This window comes from Littorina saxatilis, linkage group LG14 (genome assembly GCF_037325665.1).
Source record: "Littorina saxatilis isolate snail1 linkage group LG14, US_GU_Lsax_2.0, whole genome shotgun sequence".
In the NCBI taxonomy this organism is placed as follows: Eukaryota; Metazoa; Mollusca; class Gastropoda; order Littorinimorpha; family Littorinidae; genus Littorina; species Littorina saxatilis.
Window position 1 is genome coordinate 24,752,773 of NC_090258.1, and position 17,797 is coordinate 24,770,569.

Consider the following 17,797-nt stretch of genomic DNA (forward strand, 5'->3'; position numbering starts at 1 on the left):
TTTCTCTGGCCACCAATGCCAAACAAAAGTTGCACGTACTCAAAAGTTAAGATTCCACAAATGAAACAAAAGGTGCTCGTACTCAAAAGTTAAGATTCCACAAATGAACAAAAGGTGCTCGTACTCAAAAGTTTAGATTCCACAAATGAACAAAAAGTGCACGTACTCAAAAGTTAAGATTCCACAAATGAACAAAAAGTGCACGTACTCAAAAGTTAAGATTCCACAAATGAACAAAAAGTGCACGTACTCAAAAGTCAAGATTCCACAAATGAAACCAAAGGTGCAAGTACTCAAAAGTTAAGATTCCACAAATGAAACCAAAGGTGCAAGTACTCAAAAGTTAAGATTCCACAAATGAAACCAAAGGTGCAAGTAGCCTACTCAAAAGTTAAGATTCCACAAATGAACAAAAGGTGCACGTACTCAAAAGGAAAAAAGGACTGAGACCAATCGTTCCACAAAGAAGCAAGTTGTACTTAAAACACAACTTTTGCGGCGATACTTTACTCACAGAAGCTGAAGGGAATCCTACTACTGCACTTTCCCACTGGTCTCAATCTGTAGAAGGCTTTGCAGAAGCCGTCTTTGGTGGTGTTGTAGCAGCACACGTCGTGGGCCTGGCGGTCCTCTCGCTGGTAGTCGGACTGCAGTGACCAGAAGGCGGGGTTGAAGGCCGTGGCTGACCCGGCGTGTGGAGGGTCCGAGATGAACTGACCGAACGATGACCACTGCCCCCTGTTCCACGCGTAGCAACACTCCTGTAGCAGTAATAAATACATGTATCGATTGAATATGGGGGTTCTGTTCTTTGAGCCATGTGACGTCAGAGGCCGACAAAAACTCATATTCAGGCGGCTGGCCAAGACTACAAAAGTGTGCTCGTTTGTGTGGGTTCAATGGCAAACATTAAACGGAATTCTTATTTAAAAAGGATTGATACCTACATTGTATTTGTACTTTTGACCAAACCATGACATTTGAATCAGATCCATACCTTCACTGTTCACCACGACAGCTAGTACGGCCTCGGAGAACACTGACTGTCTCAATCGGTGTGAACATAATTATTCTGACAAACCCTTTGATGCTTTTTTCAAACTAACCTTTCCGTACGGAGCAAGTTGACGGCTTTTGCCCACTGTCATCCTGAAGCAGCGCACGTTATTTCCGTCCCTCGAGTGAGAAAAGCGCCAGTTGCCCCACAGAAAGCGCGAGTTACACGGACAGTCTGGCAGACGAGAAAAGCCAACAAGTCTGTCTTTCTTCTTGGCCGAGTTTCGCTTCCTCCAGTCACGGCATTGCTTGTCTGGGCTGGACTTGTCTCCTATAGTGTACACCCACATCCCCAATCGCCCTGGAAACCAATATCAACGCGGGCGTTAACCAGAAGGGAAAGTCAACGCACACAAAAAGAAGAAACAAGTCGCGTAAGGCGAAATTACATTTAGTCAATCTGTCGAACCCACAGAATACAAGTCGCGTAAGGCGAAACTACTACATTTAGTCAAGCTGTGGAACTCACAGAATGAAACTGAACGCACTGCATTTTTTCACAATGACCGTAGTCCGCCGCTTGTGCATAACGGAGTGAAACTGACGAGCCTGTTCAGCGCGGTAGTGGTTTCGCTGTGCTGCATAACACGCTTTTCTGTACCTCTCTTCGTTTTAACTTTCTGAGCGTGTTTTTAATCCAAACATATCATATCTATATGTTTTTGGAATCAGGAACCGACAAGGAATAAGATGAAATTGTTTTTAAATCGATTTCGGAAATTTAATTTTGATCATAATTTTTATATTTTTAATTTTCAGAGCTTGTTTTTAATCCAAATATAACATATTTATATGTTTTTGGAATCAGGAAATGATGTAGAATAAGATGAACGTAAATTTGGATCGTTTTATATAAAAAAAAATTATTACAATTTTCATTTTTAAAGGTGGTCGTCTACATTTTTGCTTTTTTTCAATAATCTTATGGTTAGATTTCGATACAAAATTATGTCAAATGATGAATGAACTATGGGGAAAAAAGTTATTGAAAAAAAAATATATGTAAAAAAAGATTTTATTTTTGGGTAGCGTGACTCACGCTTCCAATATTTTGTTTTCTGTTTGCTGAGTTCATGTGCTTTGCCTAAAAATACTAACCAATCAAATTCATGTCACTATGCTTATAGCCACGCCCAAACAAGTGCAGCAACAGTTTGACACTGGAGCGCTGTCCACGCTTTTTTTTAAACGCACGAAATGCATGGGATTTGAGAGAAGCTTTGCGCTTGGCATTTTCCAATATCCTACTATGAATACTACGCTGGAATACTACAATGAATTTTCAAACGGCTACACTGGCTTCGTCTTTCCTGATCGAAAGGGGGTGTATTGTTGATATTTGTAGATAATAGACTCTGCATTTTAATGGTCAAATGGCGATTTCGGTATAAAAATGTAGACAAGGACCTTTAATGACCAAAGTCATTAATTAATTTTTAAGCCACCAAGCTGAAATGCAATACCGAAGTCCGGCCTTCGTCGAAGATTGCTTTACAAAAATGTCAATCAATTTGATTGAAAAATGAGGGTGTGACAGTGCCGCCTCAACTTTTACAAAAAGCCGGATATGACGTCATCAAAGGTATTTATCGAAACAATAAAAAAACGTCCGGGGATATCATTCCCAGGAACTCTCATGTCAAATTTCATAAAGATCGGTCCAGTAGTTTGGTCTGAATCGCTCTACACACACACACGCACACACACACACACACACACACACACACACACACACACACACACACACACACACACACACACACACACACACACATACACCACGACCCTCGTCTCGATTCCCCCTCTATGTTAAAACATTTAGTCAAAACTTGACTAAATGTAAAAACTGAACGCACTCCGTCAATCCACGCGGCAAGGAAGTCGCTCATTTTTTCCGTGCAACACGAAGTGAAACTGACATGCAAGAATAGCGAAATAGCGTACTGCGGTAAGCAGGGAAGCGCGCTTTTCTGTATTCTTTTTAACTTTCTGAGCTTGTTTCGAATACAACATATTATATTGATATGTTTTTGGAATCAGGAAATGATAAGGAATAAGATGAAATCATTTTTGGGTCGATTTCTTAAATAATAATCGAAGTACTATACTGTTCAAAAAAAGAAACGCATAGTTGCTACTTGCCAAATTTGTTTTATTTTTCGAAAAAATTAACAGAAAATCCAATATTTAGATTATTTGTTTGAAATTTGGTATGGACACAGTTGAATGCACACACAGTTCATTTGCATCTTCAAATCAATCAGTCAATCAATACGATTGGGTGCCGAGGCTGTCAAGTCAGTAGGGGGTGTGGGTACATCACGAAGCGTCCCGGTACCGAAGCGTCCTGGTACCGAAGCGTCCCGGTGCCGAAGCGTCCCGGTACCGAAGCGTCCCACTATAACGCGTCACAGGGGTACCGGGACGCTTTGGTACCGGGACGCTTCGGGACGCTCCCGCGCAGTAGGGCACGAAGCGTCCCGGTGCCGAAGCGTCCCAGTACCAGTCACCACGCACATCATGTCCTCGGCTCGCATGCCAATGTATTATATAGCAAAGGGAATGCCTGTAATTCACACAGAGCAATCACTTGGTCTTAAACGTGCACAAGACAAAAACTTTCATACTGGGGGAGCGAGCCAGTCTGAAGAGTACTCGGGTCCAGCGCGAGCGTTCTTTATTACCCAAATGAACCCAATCAAACCCAAATTAGTAACCCAAATGATACAATTTAAAAGTCGGAGGCAGAACTGAAAAGACTTTTTCCGACGCTCACGCTAGTGAAGCCAGAAAGCGTGTGTGATAACAGACATATCCCTCTTGTGGACTTTTCCCCCGAACTTGTCCACGTGGGTACAGTATTTCCAAATTGGTGTGTTGTGAGTACAGATCTAAAGTAAAGTTGGAGAAAAGTTGGACAAAAAGTGATTTTTTTTTTTTACCGAAAGCAAATCAAGGTCTGTGCAAAATTAAAAAAATCAGTGAAGTCAAGGTCAAATCAAGGTCAAGATTAAATTAAAAAAAATAAATATGGTTAGTCAAGTCAAGGTCAAATCAAGGTCACTCAAGGTTAAAAAAAAAAAAGTCTAAGTCCTGTGACGCGTTATAGTGGGACGCTTCGGTACCGGGACGCTTTGGTACCGGGACGCTTTGGTACCGGGACGCTTCGGTACCAGGACGCTTTGGTACCGGGACGCTTCGGTACCGGGACGCTTTGGTACCGGGACGCTTCGGGGTGTCCCCGGGGGGGGGGGGGGTGGGGGGGTGTGGCAACAACTGCCCGGCACCTTCTGGGCATGGACTGGATCAGATGCCGGATATCTTGCTGTGGGATGGTGTCCCACTCCTCCTGAAGTGCCTGCAATAGATCGCGGTGATTTGCCGGCGCTTCTTCTCGCCTGCGCACACGTCTGTCCAATTCATCCCAGAGGTGTTCTATCGGGTTCATGTCTGGCGACATGGATGGCCAGGGAAGCACCTGGACATGGTGGTCGGTGAGGAACTGGGTGGCGAGTCGTGCTGTGTGCGGGCGAGCGTTGTCCTGCTGGAATATGGCATCCTGGTCAGCCAGAAGAGGAAGGGCGTGTGGGCGCAGAATTTCCTCCACGTATCGCTGGGCAGTTATGCGCCCTTGGACGTGCACCTGGGTGCTCCTTCCAGCGGTATTGATCGCCCCCCACACCATGACGCCTCCACCACCATGAACGGGTGCCTCATCCACACAGTTGGGCGCGTAACGTTCGTTTACTCTCCGGTAGGCCCTCCTCCGACCATCATGTCGCTGGAGCAGGAAGTAGGACTCGTCGCTGAACCACACGTGTCTCCAGTGATTCCGGACGGTCCAGCGAAGGTGCTGGTTGCCCCACTGCACTCGGTTCTGGCGATGGCGGCGGGTGAGGACAGCTCCTCTGTGAGGTCTGCGAGCTCTCAAACCAGCTTCATGCAGGCGGTTCCGCACGGTCTGGTCCGATAATCGGTGTGGCCCGGGGAGAGCCTGGACAGAAGATGAGGCCGACAGGAAACGATTCCGGAGGTGGCGGAGCCGTATGAAGCGGTCGTGAGCAGCAGTTGTCGCCCTTGGTCTTCCCGCTCGTGGCAAGTCAGCAACGGAGCCAGTGGCTTGAAACCTGACCCACAGTCTACTGATGGTGCTCTGGGACACGTGGAAGTGCCTGGCGATTGCACTTTGACTTTGGCCTGCTTGTAAACGACCCAATGCAATTTGGCGGTCTTCTCTGCTCAATCGGGCCATCTTTCGTCGCTGAATTGTCGTCTGATTTCTTTGTGGCGAACAATCCGCTTTTATGGGTTTTGGAAGACATGGTGAGAGCTCAATATTCCCCGAGTTTCACGAGATTACACTGAAGCATGACGAGTGGTCATGCCAAATGAGCAATTTTGACATTGTAGCCACTGATAACGCATGCGTCACGTGCAGAGCTCACTTGTGGCAATGAACGAAAGGTCGACGACCAGATAAACATTTTCTGCAGTTTGGTGGATATCCTTGTAGCCATGCATATAACTAAATTAACCAAATATTACAAGCTATGCGTTTCTTTTTTTGAACAGTATAATTAACCTATTTTCGTTAATCCGTCGCGATATAACCTTGAATGGTTGAAAACGACGTTAAACACCAAATAAAGAAAATTTTTCGTTAATTGTGATCACATTTTAAGAGTAAACATGACATCTATATATATATACGACTAGTGTCTGTGTGTCTGTGTGTCTGTGTGTGTGTCTGTCTGTGCGCGATGCACGGCCAAAGTTCTCGATGGATCTGCTTCAAATTTGGTGGGCTTTTTCAGAGAGACCCCGGACACAACCTCATCGATGAGATATTTCAACACGTGCTCTCAGCGCGCAGCGCTGAACCGATTTTGGTTCCACCTCAGCTATTTTGGTTCCACCTCAGCTACCCGGGCCCCCATACCGACACACCATAGCCGCTACACCACATCACAACGCCAAAGTTCTCGGTGGATCTTTTTCAAATTTGGACACCGTATTCAGCTACACCCCGGACACAATATCATCGATGAGATATTTCAACACGTGCTCTCAGCGCGCAGCGCTGAACTGATTTGGGTTTTTGTGTTCATTTCACCATTATAAGTAACTCTTCCTTATCTTCTCCAGTGTTTGGCGTTTATCTCCCTTCCTTCGTGTGGCTTTCCCGTTCAGTTGTAAGTTACTACTATTTTTAGAATGTCACTGCGCTGTCCACTGCGCTGAGCGTCTTCGGATATTCCCGGCGTTCTGTTACTGTTACTATTTTTAGAAGGTCAACGCAGTGTACAGAACGTAAATTGGACCCGTAAATTATCCTCACTGTAAAAGTGCAAAGGTCGAATCCATTTATAGCCACGCGAAAAATACACTGTCATCTATCTCTCTATAGATACGGCTTCTCTGTGTTTTTGTGTGTGTGTGTGTGTTTGTGTGTGTGTCTCTATGTGAGCAACACCTGTGCATTGTTCAGTTCTGTTTGTGATGTGGTCTGGCGGCTTTTGTGTAATTTTATGTACTGGCCTTCCTTTGAGAAGCCATAACTTGCTCAGTCCTGTTTGAGTGGAGTTCGCCTCCACAGGTGATTAACACGGTTACATTCGTCGACAAGGATGTTACTCGATATGGTCAGGAATGGCATTATGGCCACTGAATCATTTTCGTGCTGTTCCCATTCCACGAATCTGGGAGGGACCTAAGCTTGGCGGGTCCATTGTTCGGACCCGGCGAAGCCGGCGTACGGCTCTAAGTACTTCTTCCCGGCGAAGCCGGCTACCCGGCGAAGCGGGTATTCATTCTAGTATGTATATATTTTTAGATTCAGAATGTGATGAAGAATACGATGCAATCAATTTTAAATCTGTTTGCGAAAAATCGATTTTAATGACAACTTTAATGAGCAAACTCATTAATTAACTTTTAAGCCTCCAAGCTGAAATGCAATACCAGAGTCCGGGCTTCGTCGAAGATTACTTGACCAAAATTTAAACCCAATTGGTTGAAAAATGAGAGCGTGACAGTGCTGCCTCAACTTTCACAAAAAGCCGGATATGACGTCATCAAAGATATTTATCGAAAAACTAAAAAAAAAAATCTGGAGACATAATACTCAGGAACTCTCATGTTAAGTTTCATGAAGATCGGTCCAGTAGTTTCTCAGAATCGCGTTATACACACTCACACACACACACAGACACACACAGACACACACACACACACACACACACACGCACACACACTCACACACGCACACTCACACATACATACACCACACCCTCGTCTCGATTCCCCCCTCTACGTTAAAACATTTAGTCAAAACTTGATTAAATGTAAAAACGAGAAAGTCGTATCTCGTGCAGTTCGTGCAATCGGATTTCCCTGAACACAAACCAGAGTCGCAACCTTTGGTTGTTGTTCGTTCCGGGTCACTGGCCACCACACTTTCATCCCCGCTTATGAGGGGGAGTTTCTGTGTAAGTGGGCGTAGGTGTGTGTGTCTGTGTGTGTGTCTGTGTGTGTGTGTGTGTGTGTGTGTGTGAGTTCATGTGCGTGTGTGTGTGTGTGTTCATGTGTGTGTGTGTGTGAGTTCATGTGTGTGTGTGTGTGTGTGTGTGTGTGTGAGTTCATGTGTGTGTGTGTGTTCATGTGTGTGTGTGTGTGTGTGTGTGTGTGTGTGTGTGAGTTCATGTGTGTGTGTGTGTGTGTGAGTTCATGTGTGTGTGTGTGTGTATGTGTGTGTATGTGTGTATGTGTGTGTGTATGTGTATGTGTGTGTGTATGTGTATGTGTGTGTATGTGTGTGTGTGTGTGTGTATGTGTGTATGTGTATGTGTGTGTGTGTGTGTGTGTGTGTATGTATGTGTGTGTGTGTGTGTGTGTGTGTGTGTGTGTCTGCGTGGTTATACGGTAAAGAACAACTCGGTTTCATATGCAACGGAAGCTGGGGTCGTCGCAGGGTAAAACAACAGAAGTGTGGACAGGATTTTTACAATGTTGGGTTTAGTTCTTCCCCTTGTCATCGATAGTGTGTTGGCCATATCAGTAGCGACCCTTTGAGAAACAGTAATCATCTTAGAAGGGGAATAGAAACAAACATAATTATACGGGGATGTTTTCATTTTTTACAAAATAAGACATTCACAAGTACATCGACCCAAATTTTAAATGGTCTGTATAGTGCACAGACAGAAAACTTATCCCAGAAAGCGTTGGTTATGATGAGTCTCTGGCAAAATAGTCAGAGCCATCTTCATTTATTTAGCTTAGTAGGTAGCGCTGCCCCCTGGCCAGGAACAGGACCAATACTGAACACCGTGGAAGTGACTCGGCAGCAGTGCAGTGTCATCTTCAGAGGGTAGCCCACCGCAGCTTCCCTGGAGTGTCTGTAAAATCGACAAGTCTGGCAGCGGATCGAAATTCAGGTGTGGATGGAGCAGTGAGTACTGGGACGGGGCGGCGTGAAAGCCTATTGGGACAAGGTGCAAGCATCGGGACAAGGTGCAAGCATTGGGACAAGGTACAAGCATCGGGACAAGGTACAAGCATCGGGACAAGGTACAAGCATCGGGACAAGGTACAAGCGTCGGGACAAGGTGCAAGCATCGGGACAAGGTGCAAGCATCGGGACAAGGTGCAAGCATTGGGACAAGGTGCAAGCATCGGGACAAGGTACAAGCATCGGGACAAGGTGCAAGCATTGGGACAAGGTGCAAGCATCGGGACAAGGTACAAGCATCGGGACAAGGTACAAGCATCGGGACAAGGTGCAAGCATTGGGACAAGGTACAAGCATCGGGACAAGGTGCAAGCATCGGGACAAGCAAGAGAAAGAGGAGAAGAAGATAAAGAAAAAGAAAGAAGAAAAAAATCTTCATTTATTTGTCTTATTGCATATTGGGTCGATGAAGTTGTGCATGCTATTTTTGTGTTACAAATGAAATCGTTCGAGAACCTTAACATGGGTTTTTTGTTTTGTAGTCCTTTCCAAGATTGTTATTGTTTCTCAAAGTTCCTATTCTTGGTTTTTAATTCTTGATTCTGAAATGTTAGCACTATATCTGTATTTGGATTTCATCTTGGAAGGGGGAAAGGCCAATACTCTAATGTGTATTATTTGAAAAACTGTGACTAATGTACCGATCGAAGCACAACAACATTATGTTGAAACAAGCACTCCTAACATTTTTTATCTTGATATCGTCGTCGTCCTTGACTTTTGGCGTAATCCGATGTTGATGTTGTTGTGCTTTAGACTAAGTAAATCATTGTCCATGAGAATTATTCTCTAAAATGCGATCGAAAATACATGATCTAACATTCTTTTAAATTTCTATCCATACCAGGTACAATTATTAACACTTTTCCATAAAAATTAAAAACAAGTTTTGACGTTGACCTCTAAAATGAGTAACGCCAAAAGTCCATGACGACGTCGATATTCTATAGTGCTTTACCCGTGTTTCCTTTAATCTTGTCCATCCCGGTGAATGCCTCGGAAGTGTTGCAGTACGGGGAGTATACTGGTTCGTGATCTTCCTGTCCGTCAGAGAAGCCGATGATGAGCGGGCGATTTTTCAGATCAGGCCAATTCATCTCTCCTCGCTTGTAGTACACAACGCCGAATGACCGTCGGCCGTCAGATATCAGCGCCAGTTGCACAGTTGCTTGTTCGCTCTGTGGAAATAGTTCATATGAATTATTGACAACGTTAGCAGTAAATATTTTCTTCTCGTTCTTGTTCTTGTTTTTCTTCTTGTTCTACTTGTTCTGCTTCTTCTTCTTCTTCTTCTTCTTCTTCTTCTTCTTCTTCTTCTTCTTCTTCTTCTTCTTCTTCTTCTTCTTCTTCTTCTTCTTCTTCTTATTATTATTATTATTATTATTATTCTTAAGCTTCTTCTTATTATTATTATTCCAAGTAGTAGTAGACCGGCACGGTTGGCCAAGTGGTAAGGCGTCCGCCCCGTGATCGGGAGACTTTAAAATTGGCAATCTAGTGGCTGCTCCGCCTGGCGTCTGGCATTATGGGGTTAGTGCTAGGACTGGTTGGTCCGGTGTCAGAATAATGTGACTGGGTGAGACATGAAGCCTGTGCTGCGACTTCTGTCTTGTGTGTGGCGCACGTTATATGTCAAAGCAGCACCGCCCTGATATGGCCCTTCGTGGTCGGCTGGGCGTTAAGCAAACAAACAAACAAACAAGTCGCGTAAGGCGAAATTACTACATTTAGTCAAGCTGTGGAACTCACAGAATGAAACTGAACGTAGTCCGCCGCTAGTGCAAAAGGTAGTGAAAGTGACGAGCCTGTTTGGCGCGGTAGCGGTTGCGCTGTGCTTCATAGCACGCTTTACTGTACCTCTCTTCGTTTTAACTTTCTGAGCGTGTTTTTAATCCAAACATATCATATCTATATGTTTTTGGAATCAGGAACCAACAAGGAATAAGATGAAAGTGTTTTTAAATTGATTTCAAAAATTTAATTTTGATCATAATTTTTATTTTTTTATAATTTTTTAATTTTGAGAGCTTGTTTTTAATCCAAATGTAACATATTTATATGTTTTGGAATCAGGAAATAATGAAGAATAAGATGAACGTAAATTTGGATCGTTTTATAAACAATTATTCTTTTTTACAATTTTCAGATTTTTAATGACCAAAGTCATTAATTAATTTTTAAGCCACCAAGCTGAAATGCAATACCGAAGTCCGGCCTTCGTCGAAGATTGCTTGGCCAAAATTTCAATCAATTTGATTGAAAAATGAGGGTGTGACAGTGCCGCCTCAACTTTTACAAAAAGCCGGATATGACGTCATCAAAGACATTTATCGAAAAAAAGAAAAAAACATCCGGGGATATCATTCCCAGAAACTCTCATGTAAAATTTCATAAAGATCGGTCCAGTAGTTTAGTCTGAATCGCTCTACACACACACACGCACAGACAGACAGACAGACACACAGACACACACACACATACACCACGACCCTCGTCTCGATTCCCCCTCTACGTTAAAACATTTAGTCAAAACTTGACTAAATGTAAAGTAGTAGTAGTAGTAGTGTTGTTGTTGTTCTTGTTCTTGTCGTCGTCGTCGTTGTTGTTGTTGTTGTTGTTGTTGTTCTGATATGGAAAGGGGATATGGAAATAAAACGCCTGTCAGTGAATATTCTAATAAAAGGCAATTTCTTATTTTGCAATAGACAATTTGCTTTCGTTCAAATACCTAACTTTTGTTTGCCTTCATGGAAAAGAAAGTGGATAGTGGGTTAGAAAAACCAAGTCGCGTGAAGCGATATAAAAACATTTAGTCAAGATCAACACCACAAACTAGTTATCGCCGAGACTACATTCAGATAGTCTCGGCTAACTGTCACGGACAACACACGAGGATATGCGTCTCCACTGTCTGTTTGCACTTTCAAGACGCGAGTGTACTACCGCGCGCTAATAAGACGCTAAGGGGAGACAACTAGAGGGAACGGAAGTAAAAGGACACACGTGAGGCAGACGTTCTTTTCACACTTGACTCGGTGGCGAGAGGAGCTGAAGTTTTGTATGGGAGGGTCGGCGAGCATTCGTTTGTCGCCTGGAAGACCTTATTCATCCTACTCGTAGGGCGGAGGGCTACCCTAGTAGCTTAGCTATCCCAAGGATTAGTTGTATCCTGTCTTCAGTTGTCACCGGTTTTGTGTTGTTCATGAGCTGATGAGGTGAGACCACGTGTTCCATGTTAGTCATTGATAATTATGCTTAAACCAAGGGAAAGTGTTCCCTGTCCCCTTTCTTTGTTACCCATTCTGTAGTGGGTGTAGTATGTAATATTTTCTTTAAAATGCTGCTTTTGTTGATGCAATTTATGTAATTTTGCCGTTCATTGTTCTAAACATTTTCTCTGGTGCCCTTCGTTTTTCTGGAAGCTAAATGAAAGTGAAACATGCTGTTAGGCCAACAAAAAAAATTGTCTGTTTAGGGTAACCCGACCGACCCTATCGATTTGGCGCCGACCCAAAAACTTTTTTTTGATTTAAAAAAAAAAAAAAAAAAAAAAGAGATAAAAATGCTAAAAAGAGACATTTGGCGTTTCTTTCTCTCCCTTTCTCTCTGTTTTATTTATACGTTAGTTTTGAAACATGTATTCATCAAATATAAGAAGTGAATGTTCAGCCAACATAGCATTTACACACAAAACAAAAAAAAAAAAAAAAAAAACCCTACCTACCTACCGACCCTACTTTTTTTGGTCATGTTACCCTAAACAGACAATTTTTTTTTTTTTGCCTTATATTTAGGACAGGGGTTTAATCTTTTATTTTGGGGCTGGCTGGCACAGAGAGAGAATGTTTAGAATAGGCATTTGTGACAAAACACTGAGAGTGAATTAGTATTGTTCCAGCTCTCATCTCCTTGCTTCTTCTTTTCATCTCATCGTCGTCATCGCACTTCGTCATATTCTCGTCTTGGGACTGTGGGGCTTCACACCAGAAGGCGTAAAGCGGTTGAGCGTGCAGAATTAGGTCCCACCCTGCGACTGACTACGTGGCATCAGGGACGCGCCTGCACGCGACTTTCCATGGGCCACGCCTGTTGTGGAACTGCAGTAACTTTGAGCGAACTCTGAAGACGGACACTGGGTCACAATCTGCAGCTGAGTACTTTTCATTCTCTGCTCTGTAATAGCCACGCCCACCAGCCCTCTGTTCTATAACCTGCAATAGACATTTTTGGTTGTTTTCTTGTGCGGCCAGTTTACAGGCGTTTTGAGTGCCTTGAGGCCAGTTTACAGGCATTTTGAGTGCCTTGAGGCCAGTTTACAGGCATTTTGAGTGCCTTGAGGCCAGTTTACAGGCATTTTGAGTGCCTTGAGGCCAGTTTACAGGCATTTTGAGTGCCTTGAGGCCAGTTTACAGGCGTTTTGAGTGCCTTGAGGCCAGTTTACAGGCATTTTGAGTGCCTTGAGGCCAGTTTACAGGCATTTTGAGTGCCTTGAGGCCAGTTTACAGGCGTTTTGAGTGCCTTGAGGCCAGTTTACAGGCATTTTGAGTGCCTTGAGGCCAGTTTACAGGCATTTTGAGTGCCTTGAGGCCAGTTTACAGGCGTTTTGAGTGCCTTGAGGCCAGTTTACAGGCATTTTGAGTGCCTTGAGGCCACAACTGGCAGTTATTTTCTTGTGTACGGAACTGCAGACAATTCCTGGACGCTGTTTTGACCGCTTCGGTGAAGTGCTCCGTCCGGTCCCAGCCTGTATAGGTATCATTTAGTTTAGTCGCCATAGCGGAGATCCGCTGTCGTTAGTGTGCGTGTGTGTTATTAGGGTGCGTGAGCGTTATTTGTTGCGTGAGGTTGATTTACGGAAGTCTAGGTCGTATTTATAACTGTTACATGTTTTTTGTTTATGTTTCTTAACTGAATAAACTTCTTGCCTATACACAAATTGTTATGCCTCTGGCGATGGATACGTGACACTAACCATACCGAAGACCGAGACGGGTCACGCTCGTCTCCGCGAAGCACGCGTGCGTAGTACTTACTGAACATATTTTCTTTTATTCTGAGCACATTTTTAGCGTTAACATGTGATATCTATATATTTTTGAATTCAGGAGAAGATGAGAAATACAATGCAATCATTTTTTTTATCTGCTTTTGAAAATTCGATTTTGATGACAACTTTAATGAGTAAACTAATTAACTAGTTTTTAGGCTAAGAAGCTGAAATGCAATCCCATAGTCCGGACTTTGTCGAAGATTGCTGGACCAAAATTTCAATCAATTTGGTTAAAAAATGAGGGTGCGACAGTGCCGCCTCAACTTTCACAAAAAGCCGGATATGACGTCATCAAAGACATTTATGAAAAAAATGAAAAAACAAGGTGGGAACATCATACTCAGGAACTCTCATGTAAAGTTTCATGAAAATCGGTCAAGTAGTTTTCTCTGAATCGCTCTACACATACACACAGACACACACATGCACATACACCACACCCTCGTCTCGATTCCCCCGTCTATGTTAAAACATTTAGTCCAAACTTGACTAAATGTAAAGAGCCTGTCAGTGACCATTCTAATAAAAGTCAGTTTCTGTTTTGCTAAATTTTCCTTTCGAACAAAAAACCTTCCTTTTCGTTTTGTACTTACTGCCGGGTTAGGACTTTCCAGGTGTGTCACGTGATCCCACGTAACGACGAGAACGAGGCTAGCGGAATACTCTTTGTGCTCGGTGAACTCTTGAATCTGGCTGCTGGCTTTGCGTAGAACTTCCCCGTCCGTTTCGTAAAGCTGGAAGTACAAACCTGGACAGAACAAAACGTGTGGGAAAAGGAGTTGAATTATTGTTCTAAGTGTTGCCTTCTTTAAATCACCACTACTTTTCGCAGGAGGGTTCAACAATGATTCAAGCTTTTTACATAGAAGCGATACTAACGAAATAAAAGACACCAGTTGAATGCAAAGAAAGTATGCGATTGGGGAAATGTCATGATTATTCTTTATCTACTGTTTTCTAACACTCACTGTTAGGAATGCTGCACGAGAGACGTGTTCATAAAGTTGCTGTTGTTGTTGTTCTGTTACTGTTTTGGTTTATTTGTTTTTTTCAATATGAAAAAGAAAAACCCACCACCGTTTCTGCCTGGTGCATTGATGTCCGAATTGTAAGTGCAGATCATCGGGCGGGACTTGTTCAGCTTGAAGTGTTTCCCAAAGTCTCGCTTTCCGAAGCTGACCAACCCTTTGTTGGCAATCTGAAGTTATACAAGATTTGGCAAGATTTCAAACGTCTTATTTTCCCTATCTTTTGTTCTGGGAATCAGCTTTTTTTCTGAAGTTATACAAGATTTGGCAAGATTTCAAACGTCTTTTTTGCCCTATCTTTTGTTCTGGGAATCAGCTTTTTTCTGAGATATTAGGGCTTCCAAACGCAGATGTTTTATTTTACAATCTTAATAGAAAAAATAACCTAATATATTTATGTGAGGTAAAGGTAATATAAATAATACGTAAATAAAGAAATCAATACATTAGTCAATCAAGAAATCAATAAATCAATACATAGATAAATATATAAATATATAAATTCATCAATAGATAAATGACAAAATAATGTAATAAAGAAATCAAGAAATAAATTAATCAACAAACGCCCAGAAAAAAAATTCCTCTTATTTTAACAAAAAAACAATCCTCACATATATTTTTTTTCTAATTAATAATTATTTGTAATATACTCGACGACCTTGTCCTTCTTTTATCTTTTCTATATTTTTAATTACTCCACACACTATCATCAAAAGTCTTCAAAGATCGAGATATTTGTTTCGGCAGAGATTCTGATTACAAACGGGCTGGATCTGCTATAGAGTTTGTTTTAAACAGAAACGAAAAAAATATTTAAAAAATAGCCTACAGTATGTTTGCAACAGAAAGAACAAAGTGTTCTCAAAGAACGTTTTTTGTTTTTTATATTGATTGTTTCATTACATAAGACATAGAACAACATCATAAAAAGTCTTAAATAGCGATTCTTTTCAATATGAATCAACAGAGGGTGCTTTTAAACATACTTATACATACAGACTTTGTTTCAACGAGTAATAACTGAACCAGGTTCGCTTACAAACAGGTTCTTATAATGTTTGTTTCCAACAGGAAAGCCATCTTTCAGAGGAAGTCGCCGTACTCTGTCGTGCTTGACAAACAACTTGTCGTCTCCCTTATCTATGCCGTAAGGGTAAAGCTCTGCAAACAAAAAATAGCTTTGAGCTAAATTCACAAACACACACACACACACACACACACACACACACACACACACACACACACACACACACACACACACACACACACACACACACACAAACCCGCTCTCCGTAAAAATGCTTTGTAATTCTTTGTATCTATCGACCTTGACTTGTTAACTGTTGGTTTTTTTGTGGTAGGAAGGGGTCTGTAGCAGAGAGGGAGGTTGGGGCGGGAGTGGTGTTGCGAGGATTGTCACGGTTCAATTTTGTTAAAACTGATTGTTTCCAGTTTTGCCGAGATATGTGGTAGAAGGGAGGGAAGTCAGGTTAGGAAAACAAAACAAGCTTAAACGAGTTATAGAACCTGGGGTCAGAAGTGAGACGGTCACGTGAGTGTGACGGACAGGACGGCAGTTGTAACCTAAACTCACAGCGCGAGGACATGAAGTGTCGGTCTCAGGTGGTTCTCGATTGAACTCCTGACAGGACGGAAAGTGTGAAGGCTTGTTTGAATTCCGTTTCCCTAGAACAGTGTGGTGTGATGTCTTCAAGGAAGAAAGCCCGTGTTCAAATGGCTTCTGTCAAGATGATGTTTTGCTCAAAGATTCATCCTATCACGGGATATTATGGTGAGCGAAAATGTTGATTCTGCAGTGTGAGCGTGTTATGCTGAATATTCTGTAACTAGCAAGACCCTTAGTATGGTGGAAAGAATGTGTGAATATGTGCTTTATTTTCTGAGTTTCAGTTTGGTTTATGTTCGATTGTAGTAGGTATTATTTGGGATAGGAGGGTGGTAACATTTTCAAATTGCCTATGCGCCTGTACATAGTTTGGCCATGCATTTTTCGTTTTCCAAAATGGCGGACCTCATGGTCCCACATGGTAAATAACTTTGAAGCTACCTGACGTAAAAATGATTTAGGAGATTCCTAAAATGTAAATGGATACATGTTGTTATAATGTGAAGCAGTAGGGCTTGGATTTTGAATGAGAGTGTGAAGATAAATTTACGGACAATGAGTAACTGTTTCTGGGGAAAGTGGGTTATGTCCATTGAAGGAAGAGCGGAGAGTTGTGTCCCTTGAATTCAAAATGGCGGAAGCATGTTGTTTTAATTTTCATAACCTGTTGTGAAAATTCTTTGGAAGTGCGAAAGGCTGTCATTTGAGATAATTTTGTTGTGAATTTGTAGAACATGTGTGACCTTGACCTTGTGTGTCTATAAGTGGACAGGAAGTTAAAGAGGTCATAAGTTGTCATGTTTTAAAAGCAATTTTGACTTTGTGAATACTTTTGCAATCCCGCAGTGGGGCACTGCGGTTATGAAATTAAAGGCCCCTCCTGTTTTTGGAACCGCAGGAGCTTTCTAGTTTGCTGTTAGGTAGATTTTTGGTTCCTCTTTCCTGTCATGCTCTCTTTTTCTTCATGAATTCTTTTCTTTTTTCTGCCTTCTTGCTCATTCACCTGTATTTTTTCCAAAAATCTCTTCTCTTGCCGCTTGTCTCGCGATTCATGTATAGTTTAATCTGTTAGTGTTCTGATGTAAGTCCAGCAGTAGATAGGTTAAGCCTATTTTAACATACTGGAAACTGGTAATCTTCCAGTAGGTATTAATTTAGTTTTACTAAAGCCTGCTGGGACACAAGTAATGGGTTAGTGCATTTGTAAACAGGAATCGCTTGACAAGTGGCCCCCTTCATCCCCCCCTTCCTCGTCCTGATATGGCTCTGCGTAGTCGGCTGGACGTTAAGCAACAAATAAATAAATAAATAAATACTTTTGCAAAAGGAAAATAACAACTTTGAAGAAAGTTAACTTGTAAATATTTTCGAAGAAGAATCTTCATGTTCTGATGATTGTGAATCGGAACTTAGATTATTTTTGAAGGAAGATTTTTCATGTGGACATTGGAAGTTCATATTTGTAAAATTTTAGGTCCAAGTTCAGCAGCAAAATGGAATTGTTGTTTGAACTTGGAAATAAA

At 42.3% G+C, this 17,797-nt stretch overlaps 1 protein-coding gene across 1 annotated transcript in view; it reads right to left on the minus strand.

Moving 5' to 3' along the window:
- Positions 1-506: 506 nt before the first annotated feature.
- LOC138946559 (uncharacterized) overlaps positions 507-17,797 on the minus strand; it is a 77,184-nt gene continuing 59,893 nt past the window's right edge. The window contains exons 8-12 of the mRNA XM_070318000.1: positions 14,691-14,814; positions 14,210-14,364; positions 9,525-9,744; positions 1,107-1,357; positions 507-761 (exon numbers count right to left, since the gene is read on the minus strand). Coding sequence (XP_070174101.1) covers positions 507-761; positions 1,107-1,357; positions 9,525-9,744; positions 14,210-14,364; positions 14,691-14,814 — 1,005 coding nt within the window. The remainder of the gene's footprint in view (positions 762-1,106; positions 1,358-9,524; positions 9,745-14,209; positions 14,365-14,690; positions 14,815-17,797) is intronic.